At 39.6% G+C, this 24,417-nt stretch overlaps 1 protein-coding gene across 1 annotated transcript; it reads right to left on the bottom strand.

The window, feature by feature from the left end:
- Positions 1 to 3,662: 3,662 nt before the first annotated feature.
- LOC139708504 (solute carrier family 2, facilitated glucose transporter member 1-like) lies at positions 3,663 to 23,371 on the bottom strand. Its single transcript, XM_071620450.1, has 11 exons — positions 23,342 to 23,371; positions 21,672 to 21,832; positions 18,965 to 19,089; positions 13,563 to 13,678; positions 12,880 to 13,039; positions 11,867 to 12,066; positions 9,444 to 9,554; positions 8,693 to 8,794; positions 7,622 to 7,697; positions 6,128 to 6,255; positions 3,663 to 5,168 (listed from the first exon to the last, which is right to left on the bottom strand). The coding sequence occupies exons 1-11, from the start codon at positions 23,369 to 23,371 to the stop codon at positions 4,983 to 4,985; spliced, it is 1,395 nt and encodes a 464-aa protein (XP_071476551.1). The 3' UTR covers positions 3,663 to 4,982.
- Between the last annotated feature and the right edge of the window lie 1,046 nt (positions 23,372 to 24,417).

Below are 24,417 nucleotides of genomic sequence, written 5' to 3'. Positions count from 1 at the left end.
AACACAATCAAACTACAGCTGTCTCGGTGATTTAAGAGCAAATTCAGTCTGCTTGAATATCTTGTTTAGCAATGCAAAATTATTTGGCATTTTTCTTTTCTTAATACTGTAGACACAATCATCTGGGTCATAGCGTTTACTTCTCCATTTACTTCAGCAAGTTTCTAATCTTGTTACTCACCAAATACTACTACACTGCCACATGGTGGACACAATACTATTGTGGTTTGGCAACAGTAAAACTTTTGAAGACAATCATGCAAGGTACAGTATTAGTCTTAATTTGGCCACTTGGTATGATGTACTATTTTTGGACTTTGGCAGATTGTTGAGGTCCAGTGGTAATACAACAAGTCATCATTTGGGAGTACTTGTTCTTTTCATTTGGCAAATCAATATTATTCTTAAGCTGCAAATGCCGTGGCTCATGTTCCCGAGGTGGCTCAAATCTGGAAATTGGCATTCATTTCTGACTCACAAGTTAATTTCACTCAGATTCAAGAGTATTGGGTAATCTGGGATTTGTCATCTTTTTCATATTTCGAGATGAACGCTGGGGAAATAAGCCACTAGCATATTGCAGAGATGCACATAACTGCATTTTAAATCTTGATTCACCTTGATTTCTACACAGGACTGTTCTGTGCAGTGCAATATAATAAGACAATATGCAATGATTTTTTTTTCTGCTTCCAAAAAGAGTACAAAAACATTTTCTCCTCTTCCTCAGCTATTTCCTGATTGCACACAGAATCAGGGGTACAGTAATTGTCGTCCTACGTTTGCAGACATTGACAAAGCACAGGATATTCCTACTATTCTCTAGAGCAACACAGACGCAGTTGGAAAAGAAAATAGGAGGAAGATATTGATATCAATTCTTCTCTCCATTAAAGAAGCATGATTCACAGTGAAAAACAAACGTTAATTTTTGCATGCTTTAACTACTGGTGTTTCAGCTGGGCATACACTGTACGGTACCTACTTCCAGAACTTGTACAAACTATAAAGAGGATGTAAAAGAAAAGAATAGAAAACACACAAACACACACAGATGAACGATGTTTAAAGAAACCCTGTCATTTCAAAACTGTAATTCACAACCAGAACTCTTGACCAATTTACTGCTAAAGATTACCATTATTAATCTACGAATGAAATATTTTACAAATGACTTCCGTACCCTAAACCAGAATGTAAATTGCAATTGTTTAAAGTCTACTCCTTTAATCTAATTCAATTTACATATCCAAATAAAAAGAAAGAAAAGAAAAAAGAGAAATCTATTACAATACATTGACTGGCTGAATAGAGAAAATGTTAAAGGCACTCATTGCTGTCATTTCTTCTTCTCTTTTTTTTTTTTTTTAGGGAAAAAAAGTTTTCATGAAATTTACTTCCAAAATATCTTGCGATAAAAAAACGTCAGACATTTCATTCAGTGAAAGGTATGATGTCTACTTTGTTCATGTGGGGGGAAAAAACTCCCAATACTCGTAGGAAGCACATTCTTTGTAGCTGGGTTAGAGTGGGGGGTCTCTGCCCAACCCTTCCACCTTATCAATGGGCGATTATTTTTTTTTTCTCTCTCTCTTTGTTCTGGTCCTTATCTAACAATGGCTTCAATAATTCAGTTAACCATCTTTCGGACTGATTTTCCTTCTATTCTCTGAGGTAGTGCTATTCCTCCAATGACAGGACACCAGAAAATGTCAAGAGGACAGGAAAATATATTAGAAATCATCCTCAGAATACACAACTACATCCCTCCTCCATCTCTTTACACAGTATAACAACCAATATTCTGAGGAGAAAAATATAGCACTACTTCCACGCCATCTCGACTGATAATGGTTTGTTTATCAGGTTGCATTGAAGAGGGCAACATATTTACATGGTAGTCAAACTTACTGAACTTTAATTATGATTCCAACAATGTCCATGAGCATGGGAAAAGTATTTTTGGATCTTGTTTTTTTTTTTTTAAAGTTTTATTCTTTTCCTATCCTATTATGTACAAGTTTATCTCACATGGACCTCTCAATGCGATCCATGATGCTGTACAGATTGGCATCCGTTGCCATGGCAATATGCCAGCTACCATCCACTACCACATCTTCTACTGGATGCAGCCCCAATTCACACTCTGCCGAGTGTCTCCAGGGAAGGGGACTATGATGAATCACAAGAAGAATAATTTACGATACATATACGTCACATTGTATATATATATATATATATATATATATATATATATACAGCCATCTCTTCTTATCTTAACTGATCGACAACGAATCACGGCACTGTTCCATTATGGAACGCCGGGGCCATTTGCACAATACTGAATAATTCAACAAGTAAACTACCCTGTAACACATGTTATTCTGTTGTTCTTTGTTTTTGTTGTCTTTTAAATTTTTGTCTACGTACATACATACATATACATATATATATTTCTCTTCATGTTTCATATAACTCTCTATCTCTTTTTTTTTTCATTATTTTTACTCATTAACCCCACAAACTACAATCCACGATGTATCATAAATGAACATTAGATCCTCATGCAGTCTGAATGGTAGTGTCGTTGTGGAGTGATCTTGGTATTCTGGTTCCACAGAACACAACTACTTTGCTTTTTAGATTGCTATTCTGGAGTGTCCTCCAAAATTTGAGTCACAATATCTTTTCTTTTTTTAGTCGGCTAGAACTCTTTACTTTCTTAAAAGACTACAACTCACAGTGCACGAGGTAGCTAATGTCCACCACTTATTCTACATGTGGAAAGCAAATATGACAAGTCTTTCCCAGCAACTTTGTTTACATTTACAAATGGTTCATGGAACCCATTTCACACGGGTAAAATAAGAGCAGTCGACCCAAGATTATCCTACATAAGGGAGCTTTCACATGACCAATGTGAATTGGTGTCGACAGCTAAACAAATGCACATGGCGAGTGATATAAGACTGTGAAAGCCCCCAAAATTCCCAAAATGTAAAATACCTGTACTCTCTGAAAATAAAAATACGGAAGAAAAATAGAGGTTCTTCTTGTCCCAGAGAAATATCGAAACCATGATGAATCTGAGCTATGCTTAGTGAGGTTGATCTACGGCATGATGTGCCACCCTGTTTCAAGTACCGTATTATTGGCAGGGCTCAAGTGAAATGCAGTAAGGTATTACTCATTACTGTAAGATGAAGCAAGTTGTATGTGTCAAATGTGTTATTGTTTGTTGTTTTTTTTTGCTACATTTTTCATCATTTTTTGTTTTGGAAATAATATTTCATTTTGAAAGAGCATAAAAGCTGCCTCAGAAAAATTGGAATATCCTCCTTGCATCCTGGCAATCATTCACAAACATCGGTTATTTCAAATTACCTGAATTTCATCTTCGACTTTGAATATATTATATACATACATGTATATTATGTCTATAGCACATGATCTACAACAAGGTTGAAGACGCTACCCGCCCAAGGTAAGATTTCAGCCTCAAGAAAATGCAAAGCGTGTATAGACTGGACCACCCGGGCACAAACGTCAATGCATTGTAGGCAAAAAAAATCACTGCATAGGATCTCCAATGAAGGGGGATCTCTCTCTCAAAAAAACAAAATAATACAAGGAAAGTACAACACCAAAAGACATGCCTTCACTTTTGCAGTAACCTCCTTTACAAGAAGCTAATTTTAGAAGAAACACATGAACTCTCGCAATCCCCGTAACAACTCAAGAAGGCAGCAATCCACATGATCAATGCCAATCCATTGTCACATAATGCTATTTATTATATCCGAAGTATATGGCAAACCAAATTTTTCCCCCAATATCTGCCGAGATACTTTTCGGACGTATTCATGGTGCTATCGTATAAAGGATGTCTCTGAATGGGACAACTTTCCTATGCTGTGAAATCAGCTTTTCTTTGTACCCAATCAGCCACAGACATACTGTGATTCTTTACTCCTGTTTATAAGTGTTTGATATGCTCCTTGAATACAACAGAAAGCAAATAAAGCTCCGTATAAAGCAAACCGATTCTGCACTGCCCCGAAAGAAAATTTGTGACCCTGCACCTCAAAACAAACAAAAAGTCGCCAGACATGAATTTTTAGTTAAGACCATATTCTGAAAGAGCAGACTTTAAGCTTTAAAATGATGTATAACTCAAATCAAATGGACTCTCCTAACCTATCTAAATATTGGAAAGAAAGCACAGACTCAGGAAAAGTGTATACTGAGAAAAGAGGCTCTAAAGTACAGTGTCTATTCAAGCGCTTAATCTCTACCAAACCGTGCTGGCTGTGCGATGAATGGGACAAAAAAACAGGAAGTAAACCACCAGAGTAACAACAGTGAAGGGATTATCAGATTAAACTGAAATTAAGCATGCCTCATTAACACATTCTGTCTATAATCAATGCCAACTTTCAAAGCAGTAGCGCTATCCTCTCAAAAGTTATTAGAGTCGAAAGTGACGAGTGTGGACAAGGTTTTTCATAAATGAAAAAGGGATTCTAAAAACACACCTAATCACACTATTCTACCAAAAATGTTCGAGATAAACTGCTAAAAAAACACACTTTCCCGCCCGTTTTATGATACCAAATTTTAGCATAATGTAAAAGAAGACCCGCTCTTTCAGAAAATATGAAAAAGTCAAGTTCGGCTAGGTTGACCCATTTCACTTATTTTCGGTCCTCACGCAAAATCAGTGTATGCGACTTTATGTTCGTTTTGAGGTGCACTGTCACATTTGGAGACATCCTTCGTGACAAGTGCAATCTAGACAGTGCTACTTTGCTCTTTGGTTCTAACTTTTAAACTGCAACTTATCTATCCTCATGTATCTATCCCCTTCAAAGATCACATCAGATAAATCTTTTGCTACAATGCAATGTTGACATGGCGACTTCTCCAATCTTTGTGCCCCAGCAGTCGCCCTCGCTACACGCTTCGCGTTTCAAGAGACATCATCAAGCTTTCGCCACGTTGTCCTGTAGTTCGTAGTTGTCTCGCCCCTTGCCCTTGCCCTTCCTGAAGTCGTCGGCGATCTCGTCGAATGTGCGGTTTCTCGTCTCCGGCACGTAGAAGTAGGAGAAGATGGTGGTAAGGAGGACGAAGAACATGAAGACCAGGAAGGAATACGCTCCGATGGAGGCCTGAAGGGATGGAGAGAAACGAGAGAGAAGGCACAGCATATATTGCCCAATTACTAGAGTCATTTTCCTTCCATTCATTTCAGATTTTTTGCAACTGAGAATGTCCTTCTCGTAGGCCCACTTTCATACTTTATAAAATGTCCCGCAGTAAATTATCACATAGTAGCAGCCTATAAACAGAAATATTTGTGGCATGACATTTTCGCAAATTGGAGACGACCGCTTATTTTGCGGCATGTACTTTCCACGAATTGCCACTGGCATTCAATGCAAATAGTGTAGATAAGAACTGTTGTGTGTATTTTAATTTTGCAAATCTTGGCTCCTTGCGAAATTTGTGAAAATTGCATGTGAGCAATAATTTCTGGTTTTACAATATATCAGATTAGCACAGACTGACTATGACCCTACACCTGTGACATGATGTTAACAGTTCTCTAGTTTCCCCTTTTGCTTTTACTGCTCAAGGAATCTTCTTTTATATATTTTGGGAGAAAAAGTCATACCTTTTCTCAGCAAATGCTTTCCTCAAATCAAGGTACAATGATGACACACATGCACATACCTGTAAACATAGACATTTTTCGCCCAAGGTTCGGTAAATAAATTCTGTATTTTTAAAATTCTGTTTCCTGCTGACACATTACCAGTAAATGCATTCAAATTCATGTGGATGAAGTATAATAAAGCACTGATTTGCATGCCTTCAATTCTCTTGAAACTGCACTCTTGTACTCTCTTTGAAGGGCTAGAAATATTCAATTCTGATGAGTAGTTTGCAGTAAGGAACTGAGAATCTCTTCCTACAAAATCTGACCTGGACTGAAAAGAGACTACAACACCAACCCCCAAATCTCCCAACTTTTGATCGGGTTTTGTCATTAAAAAGTCACGCGTATTCTCTCACAGCTCACTCTCTTCTCAGGCAGACAATAGGAAGAAGATGATCTTAGTCTCACCTGGATGAACGGGAAGATGAGACCAACGAGGAAGTTGCACCACCAGTTGGTTTGGATGGCGATGCTCATGGCTGCTGGACGGGGCCCCTGCGCCCACAGCTCGGGCACGATCACAAAGGGTACAGGTCCTGAGAATGGGGAGGTAGGAATCATCAATTTAAAGATGGAATTTGACCCTCACACATGATGTGGATGTAGTGAATGCATAAAAAATTGTACAACATACCAGTAAAGCTTTAACAAAAATTTGCCATTCCACACTTGGAAATTTTAAAAGTTTAGATTAAATTCACGTGCAATCATTGCTGTAGACTACACAATACATGATGCCATGATAATACAATATGAAAAAACATAAGAGGAATTAAAAATAATAATAATTTCCTTTTTAATGAAAAGTAAATATTCCCTCCACTTTCTAATACAAAGATAAATTCAGGGTAATAATATTCCCTCTGCCTACCAAAGTAGGTAATTCAGCTGCTCTTTCATCATGCCTGTTTTCCCAGAACTGATCTGTGAATATTTAGCTAATCAAATCGGTTTTAGCAGTGGAGCTGCCGGACCCATGCCCCAAGTCAGATTCATTAACATTAGGTTGACCCTCGAGCATGAAGGACTTATTGTAAATTAGCCAGACAAGCCAAGTGTAACCATGCCTTGGTTCCAACGGGAAAACCCATAATTGATACGTCAATATATTTGTCTGTAAGGCTGTCTGTAAAATCAGTATAGTACTTTGACAATCAGTTTACACTACAGACATCCGGCGTCAAACGGCTAAGGAGTGACTAAAGTAAATGTGGTGAATGGTAGATACCTAATAGTGAAGATTAAATCATCCCTTCCTGCCAATTCTGCATTCCAATCTCACCAATCCATTCCGGTCTGAGTAGCATTACACAAATATCTGTCCGTAGTGCATTTGCAACAATGTTTTCTTTGTCAACTCGCATAGCTGTCTGGAAAGGAACTGGCAATGAATGACTAGGGATTACCCAATCCCTTTAATCCCTTTTGTGTCATCAAGGCTTACCCTATTGGTCTGAGACATTGTTACATCACGAGTAGGTGGTCTTAACCCACTGAGGACGATTTGATTGTGCTACAACAAGCATTTCTCATAGACCCTTACCCGACTATACTCAGGACTCGTCCTCAATACGTCAATCCAGTTAATCCACAAGGAGGTCCTCTTTTTTTTTGTGGGGGATCCAAAGAAAGCTGAATATTTAAAAAAAAAATGTTGTAGCTATGTGCCTAGCCTTAGGCTTGTATCGCCCCTGGAGTGACAAGACCTTGTACCTCAAAATCATGAATTTTCAGAACAGCCAAAAAGCATGGATTATGTTTATAACTGTTCTGTTTTGAAACTCAAATTAGTATCACTGAGGTTCAAAATTGTGTGGAGGCTTCTCAATGTATAGTATGCCAATTGAGATGCGAGGACTTGTGACCCTAGGGATGAGGATATGGGTTTAACTGTTGACTCACCAGGTCCTATGGCGAACGAAATGATGTAGCTAAAGATGAAAACAAGGGACAGCCATTTCATCCAGTCCAATTGTGACTGTGAAAAACAAACAAAGACAGGAACAAGCAAATGAAGCGTCATATTCTACGTGAATGTGTACATGCCAATTGTTTTGAGGAGGGGGGCTGTATTCTACAACCCATCCAAAATATCATCCTCCAATCATGGGCGTAATCCTCAGTGTTAAAGTACAAGAGAGACATATAAACATGCTGTAAGGGTACGTGTAGGTACATTTAGCAGCTGCATACAGATGCCTCGTCCACCATGGGCACAGGCAGGCCTGTATGCTGAATGCATAAAAGCCATATGATCTTCGCCTCCCATATTCAATCATCCATGGTATTGTCTCACAACTTCCTATTCGTGAAATAATGTCTGGGAAATATTTGCCATCTACAGTGAGTAACTGACTGACAGACAGAACAAAAAGATAATCATAGTACTAATAATTCACACAAAAATTTGAGACTTCATAAAAGTCTTTCTGGGAGCCTCCTGCAGCATGTAAAATTGCAAGCTGGTGATATAAACACCGGTTTGGTTTGGGTGGTGTTTTCTATTTACATTAACGTCTATTTCAATCATAAATGGTGGTGGGGGGGGGGGAGGGGGGGATGTTATACATAACAATAGTTGATTTGTGCACTGACATATCACTGCACCTGACTCATTGCATAACCCACTGAATCATCTTTTCTTCTTATTTTTGAAGCTCCTTAGTTACAGCTGACATACGTTATGGTACTTTTTAACTGACTAGGTGTATACTTCATTTGAGGACAGTGAAAACATTCAGGGGTAAAACTGCTTGTGAGGTGGATTCACTCCACATTATCTGGTAACCTGCTTGCTCACTGTAGCTCAATTTGATTACATTGGTTTCACGTGCAGATCTAATTTGTAGCATTGCACCTGGGGGGGGGGGGGGGGGGGGGGGAGAGAAAAGAATTACCGGACTGGAAAAGGAGGCTAGTCTGGAAATCTTTGCAAATATTCAAAGCTGAATGACAACAACAACAACAACTCACCTGTAGATTGATGCTAACAGTCAGCATGGCTAGACAGACGGCCATTAGACCGAAGGGGATGAGAATCAGAATGCGTCTGCCTGCCTTCTCAACCATGTAAACCTGTAAGGAAAAATGAAGAAAATACAGTCAAGGCCAGTGAAGAGTTTGCTCTTCCAGCTCAAAATTAACCTGTTGAGGATGAGTCTTGAGTATACACAGGCAGGTGTCTATAGGAAATGCGTGTTGTATCAAAATCAGTCCGTCCTCAACGGGCTAAGAGAGAAACCAGAAGTGATATAAAAAACAAAATGATCTTAAAAAAAGTATCTGCAAACTTCCACAGAAAAGAAGAAACAAAATAACTCGATGTCAGTTGAACTCATATAATTCTCTTGGAATAAATCAAACTCAGATCTAGAGAGACCATATGCATTTAAATTCAAAGGAGAGGCATTCCCTTTAACTCTGTATGTGCCCACGGTCATAGCCTCATATGCCAAGCTTTTTCATCAGCATGCAGCAATCCATCCAAACTTGACCTAGTCATAAAATTACCAAGTCCACTTGGTGTGCCTCTGTCCCCATGAAGGACATGGGGACGCAATAGGGATTAGGGGGATTAGATAATCTCTATTAACTGACTAGTTTCCAGACATTGGTGCAAATTGGCAAAGAAAGCACTCCAGAGAGCGCTCCAATCGGCGATCAGAGCACTGTAAAGGTTTAAGGCTGAGAGCTTCTGTGCTCGGAGCAACGCAATTTGACTCACCGAGATGATCGTCATGACGACATTGATAGCACCTGTTCCTATAGTGGAGTAAGCCACCTCCTCTTCTCCCATTCCAGTCTGATAGTAAATCTCTGTTGCATAAAACAGGACCTGTGAAGGTGAAACATAGAGTAGAAAAAAAGAAAACAAGCACAAGAAAACATATCAAAGATTTGCAACAGGTGAGCAAAAGGTTTTCACACACACAAAAAAGGAACTTAATCTTCTAACAATGCATTGCTTATTCAAGAATCAGTCTTCAAATTCGGAATTTAAAGAGGCTTCTGATAATTCTGCACAGAAAACAATCATACTATAGACAACATATGACCCAAACCATTAAAGCAAAAATATTTCCTCTCACTCTGACAGATTATTGAGGATAAAAACAAACATTTTGACATGAAGACACAGCACAACACCCGAGGATTTTGTTTCATAGGACAAAAAGGGGCCCAACCTCCGCAGTCTGATACATCGATAGCCTGCAGATGAAAATCTGCTGGTATGCTGGATTTATTCAATGGAATGCATAATCTCAAAGTACCCGGCAGCATTACATTCATGCTTTATTAATTTTATTTTAATGACCACAGAAAAGAAAAGGGTATAGGGAAAAAAAAAAACATACCCAGAAAGCCGGGTAACCATATATACCAGGTAATACAATAAATAGAATTGCAGAAAAACTTTACACTGTTTCATGGGAGGAAAAAGAGTGTCAAGTTGCTGGCGTGTTTGCTGGTGCCCGCAAAGCGTGCCATCTGACAAAACACCTACACGCCCACATCACATTGCTAATGCTAGCCGTCTAATTGCCTCACAGTAATTGGTGACAGCTGATCATATTTATCCTTCTCTTCCTGTTCTTTGCAGACGAACAAACACACACCAGACACATGGTAGTAAGGTCTAGTAACCTCGTTTTCAATGGTTTTTTTAAGTCATAAAATCAAAAACACTTTCACAGCTCTTGAACACATTCACAGCTTTTAAATCGCACTGTACCATAAGACCTGAAAGTACCATGCAAAAATCAAATTGCAAAGATGTTCATCATCACAACTTGAAACTTCCAAAAAAGTTGTGTATGTATATCTCTTCAACCTAGAACTCAACATTTTCAGGAGATATTTGAAAAAAAAAAAAGTATGTGCAAACTCTAAATAAAAGATAACTACATGTGTCGTTCACTCTGATATATTCTGGCAGCTTCAGGCATGGGGCAACTTGCATATATGCATGCGACTCTAGCCACATACAAACACAAGGTCAAACATGCCTAGTCTGGGAGGTACGAAAAGCCAATATTTGCCAGCCATCCTGTTGGCTGGCAGTGCACACATTGGGGGGCACTATGGACGTGGCCAGAACGAAAGCATGAATGGCAAACTACACGTAGAACAGTCCAATGTTTGCTGAAACAGTTCAGACATGGCTGAGGGCTTTTCAGGGAAAGGACACATCTGCAAACCAATGACGTAGGAACGCAATGCCAAGCAGGAAAATTATTTCCGCCATTAGATTTCAATTCGGCTCTCATGGATATTGACTTAAAACCAAAGTCAATGTTAACCATGTTTTATCACAAGTTTTACAAACAGTCACATGTGTGTTACACCATCTTGTTGCAGGGTACAAATAGTACAAATTTTGTTTGTCAGGTGTGTGCATCATCATTTCCATTCATAAAGTCATTAAATCCGGTTTGACCTCATGTCATCAAAGTCTCTACCATCATCTTTGAGCACTACTTCCATCATCAACATCATCATTTACAAGTGTATCACAACTATCAATGCTACTACTCACGTCCTTCTGGAGCTCGCAATGATAACGATCATCATCATCATTGTCCTCATCATCTCCATCCTCCTCCTCCCAACAGTCCCAATTAATGTTGCCATGGTGATTATAGTTGCCTTCAACATCACCACCACCACCACCACCATCGTCACTACACCCACCACTGGCACCCGCCTGCCTTCTTCCTATCCCTGCTCCTCCAATACTCACAGCGTCACCAACATTGGTCACCAACACCACCACCACCACATCTACCACTGGCACCTGCTTACCTTCCTCCTCTTCCAATACTCACATCATCACCATCATTGGTAACCACCGTCACCACCACCAATACCACCACATCCACCACTGGCACCTGCCTGCCTTCCTCCTCCTCCAATACTCACATCATCACCATCATTGGTAACCAACGTCCACCACCACCACCAACACCACCACCATCATCACACCCTTTGTTGGCACCTGCCCGCCTTCCACCTCCTCCACCAATACTCACATCATCACCATCAATGGTCACCACAGTCACCACCACTACCAATACCACCACCACCAATACCACCACACCCACCATTGGCACCCACCCACCTTCTTCATCCTCCTCCTCTAATACTCACAGCATTGATACCAGACAGCTGCTGCCCACCCTGTAGGACCATGCAGATCAGTAGAGGCATCTTCCAATCGGGCTCCTTCAGCGTGAGGACATCGACGATGCCCACCCTCTCGTCCTGCACCTGGCTCTCCTTCGCCCCCTCCTCCTCAATCTCACGCAGCTCCTCCTCTACATCATCTGAGCCACGCAGTTTTTGAAGAGCTACAGAAAGTATGACAAATATCAATACATACATGAATAATCACATACAGATTATACAAAGATGATAATGATGACCAAGGCAGGAGTGGTAGAATAGTAACTCTACTGTTAATAATGATAAGATCAAAATGAGAAAACTTGCTAAATAATTTTAAAAAACAAACTTAAATTTAGAGAACTTTTGAGTGTTTGACATCCCTACTCAACATTCCTAATCTTTGAAGGTTTTGAAAGTGCTAATATCGCGTGCAGGCCCGTAGTGAGTACGCTGATGCATGCATCAGCTGCGACCTGACCACTAATACCACATCTATTCCATGCTATCTATGCTATCACAGCGTCATGTTGCACACTTACAGTTGATGCATTTCAGAGATTTGCTGATTAAAGGATATGATGTTTGCACAAATCTAAGGATAAGATATTTGCACATTTCATTTTGTAGTTGTTTGCACATTTACGGGTAAGATGCTTGCACATTTGCAGTTTGCACATTTGCGGTTGTCTGCGCATTTATGGGTTTCTGATGCATGCATCAGCTGCGACCTGACCACTAATACCACATCTATTCCATGCTATCTATGCTATCACAGCGTCATGTTGCACACTTACAGTTGATGCATTTCAGAGATTTGCTGATTAAAGGATATGATGTTTGCACAAATCTAAGGATAAGATATTTGCACATTTCATTTTGTAGTTGTTTGCACATTTACGGGTAAGATGCTTGCACATTTGCAGTTTGCACATTTGCGGTTGTCTGCGCATTTATGGGTTTCTGCACATTTCACTGCTCAACAAGAGCTGACATACCGCTTTCGCAGGCACTCTTTCTGCCCTTGCACAGTAGCAGCCACCTGGGGCTCTCCGGACAGAACGGGAGGACGATGAGCTGGACGCCACTCATCACACCGATGAGCGAGAGGAGGATGGCCCAGGCATCTTCATCCTGGAAGGCATATAATCCTAGGGCCTACAAAAGAGAGATACAAGGCCAATGGTAGATAAATTGGTATATCTGGTAAGTAGATTGATACAACATGATATAGACATAGATAAACAGATAGATAAGAAGAGAAATGTATGATCCTAAGGTCTAAGAGGAAAAGAGATGAGAGATAGGCCAATAACAGATAGGTAGGTATATTTGCTATTTAAATGTAGATTGATGTACCTGGTAACAAAGTATACATATATAGATATGTATACCTACGTGAGATTGATAGAGAGTTGTAGCACAGACATCTAGAGAGGCTGATACACATGTATAAATTGACAGGTTAAGATGGCTACGTGATGCAAATGATTGATGTTTTTAGCACATGTGCACACAAAAAACAAAATAGACATATGGACAGATTGTTCTGATCTGCATTATAGCTGCATCATTTCTAAGAAGGCGAGCCCAACAGTCTTGCTGCACGAGAATGAGTAATCCTCTCTGAAGGAATGATCACCATGGTTACAGTCTGGAAGAAGACACTCTGCCCACTCACCTGACCAATGAGGATACCAATGGTGATCATCAGCTGGTGAATGGTGCCGATGGCTCCTCGTAAATTGATTGGCGACACCTCGGCCAGGTAGAGGGGAACTATCGTGATGGCCGTTCCTGGGGGTTGGGGGGGGGGGAAGAAGAGGGGCAGTCCAAGAGTTAAAATTTGTTACCATTCAATTCAACATTCAATTTAATAAAGCTATTTACTTGACACACTATGTGTCACAACTTAGTGTTGAATCACAAAAGTTTTATAGTCATAGAAAGGTGACTACTGCAACAGTAAAATGAATATTCACATAATGAGAACCATGTGAATGTCGCGCACCAAATTTATAAACTGGATAAATTCTGTAATTCTTATACCATCTACCATCTGTTGATCTTTTTTTTCTTCACAGAAATCAAAGCAATGCTATAGATTTTCTGTAAGTGGCATGTTTTCTCAAAGCACAAAGAAACAAGATTTTTCCTTAGCCCTGCAGTTTCAACTATAAGATTCCCAGACTGAAAAGGCAGCCACAGATCGCCACTGCGATCATTGACACCAGGCCGAATCACGCCACCCGACTTTGGTAAAAAAAGGTTGCCTTCCCTTATGAAGATTGTGAATTGCTTCCAGTTAAATCTTTTGTTGTTGGTGTTGTTTTTTATTTGTTTGTTTGTTCATTTCCTCTCCCAAAAGTGGGATTTAATTTGGAGACAAGACTTTGGTTAACGAGCAGAGGAAGAGGCAAGCAAAGACAGGTTCGAGGAAGCGTTCAGACAAGTGGTCATATCGGTGAATGATACGGCAAAGAGATCAGTAGACTTCAAGACCCTATTACAGGATGGGCCCATCTGTATTCTTACAATTGTGGTACATGGTGAAACAATCAACCGAGAGGAAGTCAGCATAATTATGACTGCATGAAATTACCGGCAGAATTTTGTGCGGCTGAGAATTTCACTAAAGGTCGGTCACTCGGAAGAAACTTTTCCGTAGCGTGTCTAATGGCTCGCTCGGCGATCATGTCAAGCATCACATGACGCTCTTACGATCCTCTGCACAGCGACTTAGTACTCATCAACAGAAATATTAGTTTAACTTCATGGCTTGCTACAGCTGTAACATACCATGAGCAGACCTCCCAACCTTTCTAACTGAAAAATAGGGATGATTTGGCTTAAAGGTAGGAGAGAAAGAGCAGTTCCCATGGAATTGTGAGGTGAAATCATCAGAAAAATAGGAAAATCCTATTGAAACAAGAGCCTGGAATGGTCAAAATTCAGATTCTTTCCTCCAAATTCAGATCAGTTGGGAGGTCTGCATACATGTATGTTTAGTTCGGGGTGGAGTCAGTGGACAGTGCTTGATGGTGCAGAACAGATTTTTTGCCTTCTTCGGCTTTCTCTGGTGTGTGCATGTCTTGTGATATTGTACTCAGAGAACAATAGCAAGGCCACGTCACATAGACAAGGAGCACTCAAAAAGAAAGGTATATATGTGAAAGTACGCAAACATGTTTTGCTTTTGAAAAATCACCTGATACAGGTGAAACAACTTTCCTCTTCTCCATTGTCCAATGTTATCTCAAGCATCATTAAGGGGGCTAACAATGGCTGTGGTTGCTTCAAACGTCAAACATTAGAGGATAATCTCATCATCTAGAATATTGTTGACATACCTATATATATCTTCACTGTTCATCAATGACATCACCAATTATGTTTTCTTTTAGTTCATGTCATTTACTCTTCTTTATTCATTAAAGGGACTGTGCAGTACTGGTTGAGGTGGGGATTCATGTTTTGAACATTCCTAAGTGAGATAATGATAAACCTCTTATGAAATATGAAAGAGCATGTAATTTTAAGAAGGATTCAATGTTTCTTTGATGAAAATTGGTTTTCAAATGGCTGAGATATCCAAACAAGTGATAATAATAAAAGGCGACAGGCCACGCCTTTTATCAGGATCTCTTTGTTTCACCTTGTTTTTGGATATCTCAGCCATTTCAAAACCGATTTTCATCAAATAAACTTTTGATACCCCTTGAAATTGCATGCTCTTTGACATCTTATAGAGTGGTTTCTGAATATCTCGCAAAACGTTAAAAGCTAAATCCTCACCTCAACCAGAACTGTACACACCCTTTAATCTAGTTATCTTATTTGTATCCTATTGTTTATTATCTCAAACTATTTCATAAATTTATTTACTGATATATTTTCTTACGAAAAACCTGCAGCCCTCAAGACTTACAGCTCATAGTTTTATACTCATGCATGTCTGTCTCAGTTATTTTACGCTAGCTCAAATTCATACTGTACATTGCGTTTGGTTGCAGTCAGGGACTGGGCATTTTCAGCTTTTGCACGAAGTCAATTTTCTACTTTTGCATGAAGTCAATTTTCTAATCTTATTTTCAGACATCTAGGAGCTTCTAGTTTTGAGGCCATGTTCTTTTCAAAAATGACCTTCTGAGGGGGAAATTCTAGATGTGAAAGATTGATAATAATCTGAATTACTGACATTCATTCTAGTACCGAATCATGCAGATCAGAAACTGTAGTTCTGTAATATGACGATTCAAAATTCCAAAGTCTCATTCTCAATCCAGATAACATTCTTTTCAGTTGGAGCTCTGTAACTGAGCTTGAGTTAGCGATGAGTTTAATACACACCTATTAAACAGCAATGGAGTTTGACCTTGAAACCCAGATTCAACAATCAAAAAGCCGAAGTTCACGATCACTATCATTAGAACAACATGACGTGTGATCATACCGGACCAGAGTGTCACATTTTCCTTCCCATGACATTGTCCCTGACAGTTTGATCTACTATTAATGATCTGATAATAAACCTCCATGTGCTCATAGACAGATTTTAAAAAAGACAAGAAATAACAGTATGCAAGTTCACTCTAATAAAAGGGTAAGAATGGATAGTCTTCAGAATTTCATTCATTCATATCACTTTATCTTTCCTTGCCCACTCTAACAGATCTTTCTTTTTGTCTTTTTTTTCTGTGTATGTTTCTGTGAGCGTGCTTGCACGCATTTGAGCATTACTTTTTTTAACAGAAACAGCTCTAGATCACTACCTCACAAAATTGTGCAACAGAACTTTAAAATAGGTTATCACCATGATGAAGCAGTGATCACTCTGACCTTAACCCTCTGTGAACAAGTGCAACGGTATTTGTCCACAGAATTGGTTCATATCATTTCATCACTTAAAGTTCGGTGTCGCTTTGAAAATACCCCACCATTAGAATTATGAAAGATTCCTTTCATAAGCTCTTGTATTGTAGAGGTAATTCGGACCTTTCCTGAGAATGGTAAAATTGGAAACATCTTGAAGATAGAGAAGGCAGGAACACTACAGATGTCCAGTGAAACTATCTCGACCACAAAATTTCAACTGTTATTCCTGGTACAACAGGGAAGCCTATTCTCAAGGTAAATGAGGTTATTAGTTTTTCAGTTCTTTTTTTAAAGATCTCTGAGGTGTATTATAAAGATTTCATACATGATGTAGGGAGACACTTTTCTTCAACCATGCAAAATGTTGTGATGTTTGCAAAATGGATAAATGACCTTTGAAGCAGACTCCGACTTTTGTCGTGTTATCTCGCCGCAAAGAGTAGGAGAAGGCTAGTCCACACAATCTTATCGAAAAGTGTGCAATTCCTCCATTCTCATTCTCTCTAAATGACATTTACATAACCACTTGGGTTTGTCTATGATCAAATTGGCCACAAGTAGTATAGAATATCACAGATCTATATCAAAGTAACAAAGGAAAGGTTAAACGACCTACTTTGTTAAGAGGAGCAAAGTTCATATAATTGATAACCAAACAATGTTGGAGTAGTACCGTTGCTTGAACAAAGGCGACAGGTTCTCCTCTGCTCTCGTGGCTAGCAATGGATTCCCCAATATGGATAGATATGTGATACATAGGTCAGATAACAGTCAGGGAATGGTCAGTAGCATGGATGCTAGAGACACCAGGTTGATCCCAAGGGAGGGAGGGGGAGGGTGAAGGAGGGGCAGAGATGAGAACTAGCGGACCTTTTCTTGAGGGGATTGCCAAATATAAAATATACCTTATCAGAGATAATATTCTACATTTTTCAAGGAATGAGTTTAATAATCAAGATGTGTCCTGACTAAAAGTAAAAGGACAGAAATAAAGATGGATGCAAATGAACACCTTTCTCCATGTATTCTTCATCCATTAATATTCAGTGGACTTAGACTGGACAGGAGGGTGATTAGACCCCTATAAGCCTCTTCTCGTTAAGTCTCTCCCCCGTAATCCTCCGGTTTTGGATTTCCCCCGCACTGAGCGCTCACTCTAAAGGTCACAATGCTCGCTTTCAATCCAGGGGATGTGGGGGATTCATGTCCAACGAACTCAAGCTTGAAGTCTTTGATGACCCCAAAACATGAACTTATAAATCCCAATATTCCATCCAGTCAGAGTGAAATGGAAGGCACAAAAGATTAATGTCTTCACTTTGAGAAAAGAGGGGGAATACCTAAAATATTCTATATGATAAGTTAGAAAATTCATGAAAATACAGATGAATTGTCTTCCACAAGAAACATCTCTGCTCAATATTGACCTGGCCTCATTCCGAATGCCAGCATCCAATCAGGGAGGTGTTCGACACCTCCCTGGTAAGACATAGTTTTACAAGCAGTGAAGATTTGCTTTAGTCTTGGATATGACCTGGATGCAGAACTAGACCCCGTCGTAACACTCTCCCTTTTATCTTTCTGACCTGCTCACTGGCATCTTACCTGCCCAAAGAGGAAATGTCTAAGTCTCTTATCATTGCTATTTTGTTTTCAATAGTACATGTTAATATATCTGTAAAAACGGCAAAGCTGAGGACCATTGTATTAATGACTCCCCTCAAGAAAAGTCAGCAGTCAGCAGAGTTTAGTCACAACTCTGCAGTCAGAGAAATATCTAGAGAGAGGCCTTCCATACCTAGCCACCTCAAGGAGGCTATTTAGAGAAGTGCTCTACAATAACAGCATTTTCAAGTGCACACAACAACCCTGTTAAGGGGTTTGTTTTGTTCAAATGAATCTAATTTGGTTAGCATGAGCATAAGGGTTTATTGACAAGCTTGTATCTGCTCTAATGTTTCTCCCTCTGTGTACAGTGTGTGGGTGCATATGATGAAGCGCCTAGTATCTATCTTTTTCAAAATAATGATGAGATACAATTGTATCAATGTATTAAATCTATTTTTACCCAGGCTAATGGTTGCTAAGAACATTTTCTTCTGTTCCTTTCAGCCACAGCCACTGCTCCTGTTGCAGTTTTGTGGTCTCATCAATTACATACTGTTGAATAGTTTCTCTGTGTGTGTGTGTATGAGTGTTCACACTTACCAACATAGAAGCCATGGATTAATCTGCCGATGATGACCATCTCATAAGAATTGGCCATAGCACTGAAGCCAAAGAGGACGGCAGAAACCAGAGAGAAAATATTGATCATCAGGAGGGCGCCCTTCCTATGGTAGTATTGAAGTGGAAAAAAAAAGGAAAGAAAGATAGGAAGAAATCAGTAGCAGGTGGAGGTTAGTTTGCATCTTGTCATGATTTTTTCTTGAACATTTCTCTCCTTACCCCTCGTTTCTTTCAGTTTATTTCTTTTGGTGATGGGATCAAAAAGAAACTGATTGACTGAGGCTTTTGATTTTAAATATTTATTCGATACTTCATTACTATTAAAGTTTGCGTGGTCTCTTTGTTTGAATAATTACTTTTAGGCAGATAATATGAGTCAACACATGTTGAACACTTGTATCTAATAAGGGCACAAAACATGAATGATCTAAAAAGAACACCATTTATGAACACGGCTGGTTCAAAGCACTGTTGAATACAGCTCTGCTGAAAGAGGTTAGCACTCACGTCGGGGGCACGTATTCACTACACGTCTTCATGCATTGCCAGTGAAGTGTAGATTAAACCACTGGACCACATTATTTCCAGATGGTAAACTGTAGAATCTCAGCTAACATTAAAAGATGAACCGATTTTTGTTGCACGGTTCTATTCTGCTGTCTCATGACTGTCCTGCATTTACCCTGTCCATATAATTTACAGCTAGGTCAGCTAAATGACCAGATACAATGTGAAATGCAGCCCATTCCCCCCCCCCCCCCCCCCCCCCCCCACACACACACACACATGCCCTGGGCAAATGTACAGTAGAATAATCTTATGAACCTCAGAAATAAGTAAGTATGACACTGGAATCACTCAAAGATCTCAAATACATCAAAAAACAACCAACACAACTTGACAGACACAATTCTGTTCTCATACAATCATCCCTAAAACCCTTCAGAATAGAAGCAATACATTTTGGCTACATGTTAGCATGGAATGAGCAGGCCTTCACCCTGTAGTGTTGTTTGGCGAACCCTGTAGCGTACAGTGAACTTTGCTGTACAAATTAATGAGTGAAGCCAGCTGAAGCTCATTCTGATATGATACGTCTTTGCAAGGGCGGTTAAAACAAACAGACATGAAGATTCCACCTATCTTAATCCCTTCAATAAGAAATCCATACTTAGGCGTAAAGTCTATCTTATGCACACAACAAACACTGAACCTCTAAAGCAGCCTCTTTAGGCATCAAAACAAATAGGATTACAAAGAAAAAATATCTTCAATTAGGAAGCCCCATATTACTATTATATATACATGTATATATCCCCACTTATAATATTATGCGTAAATCACTTAAATATTCAGAGTAAGACTGAGTACTTTTTATCATTGTTAATATACGTCTCCATAAAACTTGGCTTATATGTTGTTTAAAAGTTCGCTGAGGTGATGTAAATCAGATAAAGAGCTTTATGGTAACACCATGACTACTAGTATGTAGTCCTTGAAAGGAAATGTCGTTTGGAGAAATCTACTGAGACTTTGCATTAGCTGAAAGAAAATAATGCAAACTATCTAAACTTATGCCTCCAAATCTGATGTTACACTTTCAGTGAAAAAAAAAAAAGAAGGTAAACTAACACAGCAGTGCAAGTAAATACAAATCTCCTCTGGCATTTTACTCGCATTCTGCTCTATCTTAAATACTTAATCCCTGAAATGCGTATCCTCTTTTCCCCTTTCTTTTGTGTCAATGACTTTAAAATGTTACTTTATTCATTCTTTCTTTTTTACCACTGACATTGTTCAAAGCCTTTTAAAATGGTACACTGTACTTGTTTGCCTGTATTAAATTCCTAAACAATATTTCTACTTTACTTCAAGTACGCATAAAGACTGAAGGCACAAATAATCGACTGTCAGTCGTTACATCTACTGCTAATACACCTATCCACGGTGATCATATCACCGTTGCCCTTATTAATAGTATTAGAGGTTTAGATAGACTATCTATTGGTTGCAGATAATCCCATTCCCTCTCCACAGCCTTCTGAGCAAGCCAAACATGTGATTAGCAATCCTTGCATAACTCCAGGATAGAGCTTTCTTGACTGGCTATCGCTTGATTGACGAAGCTGCTGCCAATGAACAGGTTTCTGACCTACAGTACACGGCATCTTAGCAGCCCTCCCGTGTTATGTAACTAATCATCTTTATGTCATCCCCGATGCAAGTTCCACAAGACACATCTAGAATACAGCTTCAAACATAGTATTGATAAAATGCAGCCTATTCACAGGTACCCATTGTAATGAATGTTTCATGTATTTGTGAATTGTTATCAGAGTAGTTTCCTTTTCCATTTCTATTCATGCATTACTAGCACATCAGCTGCACAATCGCAAATATGAACATTTCATTTCTAGAGGTACTGAATGTTTCTACTTTTCAAACACTCTATAAATCTGATTTTCATTCCTCGTGATTACAAGACTGTATCAACAGATGAGTTGCACTTACACTGGTATGTAAAATAGTAGTGAGTCTCTCCCTCCCTCTCTCATTATATCATATCATTCAAGGGGTGCATTTGATTACCCCATTAAAAAGAAAAGGGGGAGGGGATGAGGGAAGACAGGTACAAACTGTCGACCCAAAACTGAGAACAGAAGATGAGTGGATGTGGTTTATGTACCTGCCCAGTCCATCGCTGAGGTAACCCCCAACCATGGCACCGAAGGCGCCACCGATGCACCACACGGAAACGGTGGTGGACCAGAGCCATAAGACACCGGTATCACTGAGGGCTTCGCCACGCCTGTCATAATTGGACTGGTTGTAGAAATCTTGCATCACCTGCACAACAGAGAGAAACCAAAGGAAATGGATCCTTATATTATTGTAAAATCATTGAAATTGGTATAAAACTTAATATGCATATGGTTGACATTACGGACACACATGAGAAATCAATGAAATTGGTAACACATAAAATGCATATGGTTGACATAATAACAATAAAATAGAGAACACATATTTCACATTTAGCTTTGGAAAGTAAATTGTATGGAAAACATTTTCAACATTGGTATCACTCAAACTGACAATCAAATTTGACAACTATGTCTCGCACAAGATCAAATATCGAAGGGGGAAGGGGATTTCTACATATTTAAGGTGATTTCAATATTCTCTCCCATTCCACAAAATTTTCATATCACTTTCAACACCATGATCCTAGTATTTGACTTGGCAACAGATGGACATAATTCTCAACCGTACGACCTAAATTTCCTATGTTCTACAGCTAAATTCATACCAAAGTGGAACCGCCCCTTTCTTGACCTTTCAAGATTCACAATCAATCTCCAAATGATCAAATATTGACAACAGCAGAGAGACCTGGTTAGCGAAGCAAATCATCTCGAAGGATACAAACATTAGTTTTTAAAGCTTTTTCTTACCAAAATTTTGCCCTCTACGATTTTCTTTCCCCCTCTCTTTTACAAATATATTATTTGCACTCTTTCTCTCTCTCTCTTACTATCATACATCTTTGTTTTCACTGCACACTTCAGCATAAATCATTTTCCACAAACGAGATGGTTTCTTTCACTAAGTGTGCGTGTGCACGCACGCTTAAAGAAAATCATTTATATCTCTGGTACAAAAAGAAAATAGTACAATGATCACCTTTATTTTGTCATGCTTGTGGGTAAAAATCACACAGTTCCACACAAATCAATGTGTGTAGTCTAGATGTGTGTGTGTGTGTGTGTGTGTGTGTGTGTGTGTGTGTGTGTGTGTGTGTGTGTGTGTGTGTGTACGTGTGTATGAAGGAAAGTGTATGCTTGCTGTGGAATACAGTATTCGTATTCCACACTCATAGAAATGCTCTACTGTAGCATTGTGTGATTCTAGCAGTAAAAGCTCCAAACTTTGCAACGGTTCTTGATTTGGCAGTATCATTCATCAACGTTATTAAATTTGGCATTTACAGGCAAACGTGTCTGGAATCACTATAATCTTGGGCAAACTTGAAGTGCAAATGTGGACATTTATATGAAACGATTGCCGGGTATACTTCGTATGAAAGTGCAGTGGTATACACACATGCACTTACGGGCACACACTGTCCCGTGTAACCCTGCCTTGGACCGCGACCTCAACACTTCACGCACGGGCGACAGGAATGCATTTTCCACATAGCCCACTGTGACGTCAGGCCCATTTACGTCTACGGAAGAAGTGGAATTCGATCGCACGAACAAATAATACTGTAATCATACCAGCCTAGAGCAGACGGCTCTCCTCGGTAAGCGATCGACCTCGAGAGATATGCCGACACCGCGGTACACATCTTACCTTGGCCGATGGCCTTCTCAAGGAAAACATTGGCCTATATATTACGGAAGAAGGATAAATCGACAAGCCAGAGTCGCGAAGCAGACTATTTTGGTCTACTTTACGAAGTACGACATGGACCTCGTAGCAGAGTTAACAACGGGCGTCACGTGCTATATCGATACAGTACTCGTATCATTCTGTACTGAGGAAATTAATTCACAGGTACAGTATACAGAGCGCAAGAGAGAGCGGAAGGTCAGACGACTACTTTCCCAGGGTCAGAAAGTTCCGATTTCGTCTTTCAGGTGACCTTGGCATTGTAAACATCCAGTTGACGTTCTCAAAACGAGAGTATACCCGAATGCCTCACGGGTCGGGAAGACACTTAAGAAAACGTAAACACGGTCATACAGATTGATGAGAGGGAGCGTTTACGATGCACTTTCGAAGTGCGTCGTAACCTCAACCCTATCGCACTTTTCAGGCCAGAGATAACATAATTCGTTGGCTGATTTTCGTGTGATCTTATTCCAAAAATACGAGGAAAAAAAAACACCCCAAACTTACGCAGTCGTTTGTGATGGTGTATATTTATCTCATGTGACTTTCTTTCTGCAACTCCTTCCACATTCTGTAAGTGATACTTTCTCATAGTTAGTCGGATTTCCGCAAACTTCCGCTTAACTGATGCATCACTGTTTTGAGTCATTTGCTTGTAGCAAACAAGTTTCCGTTAGAAGTGAAATGAACTTTGCTCATATGGGTAACATATTTATACCAAAAGTTGCTGATCATTTGTTATTCTGATTGCGTTCGCTGTTAAAAAAAAAGGAAAAGAAAAAGAGAAGCAACTTCCCAAGCGAACATCACTCCTCACCTTGATGAATACAAGATGCCGAAATATCGGCAGACTTTAGTTGACAAAAAAGTTGCGCACAAAAGAGATTTCTCTCACTACCTACTCGTGATAAACTGAGGAAAAGCTCTTCGGTTGCGCATCGGTAACTCCTGACGTAAACAAAATGGCGATCGAGTTCGCGAAGTTCACGTGACACGCGAAACGCGTTGCACGCTGCGACACGGGCACCGACCGA

Source organism: Diadema antillarum, unplaced genomic scaffold (assembly GCF_040938485.1).
Source record: "Diadema antillarum isolate AM-2024a unplaced genomic scaffold, OU_Dant_1.0 seq00001343_RagTag, whole genome shotgun sequence".
Taxonomy (NCBI): Eukaryota; Metazoa; Echinodermata; class Echinoidea; order Diadematoida; family Diadematidae; genus Diadema; species Diadema antillarum.
Note: the sequence above shows the minus strand (reverse complement) of the source record. Positions and strands in the feature narration are given on the sequence as shown.

Bases quoted from the DNA above. Each gene is read 5' to 3' on its own strand.
- LOC139708504 (XM_071620450.1), bottom strand. From the start codon at position 23,371: ATGTTTTCCTTGAGAAGGCCATCGGCCAAG. The intron at 21,833-23,341 runs GTAAGATGTGTA...TCTGTTGTGCAG, and splicing joins TGAGAAGGCCATCGGCCAAG to GTGATGCAAGATTTCTACAA. The intron at 8,795-9,443 runs GTGAGTCAAATT...TTTTCCTTACAG, and splicing joins TCGTCATGACGATCATCTCG to GTTTACATGGTTGAGAAGGC.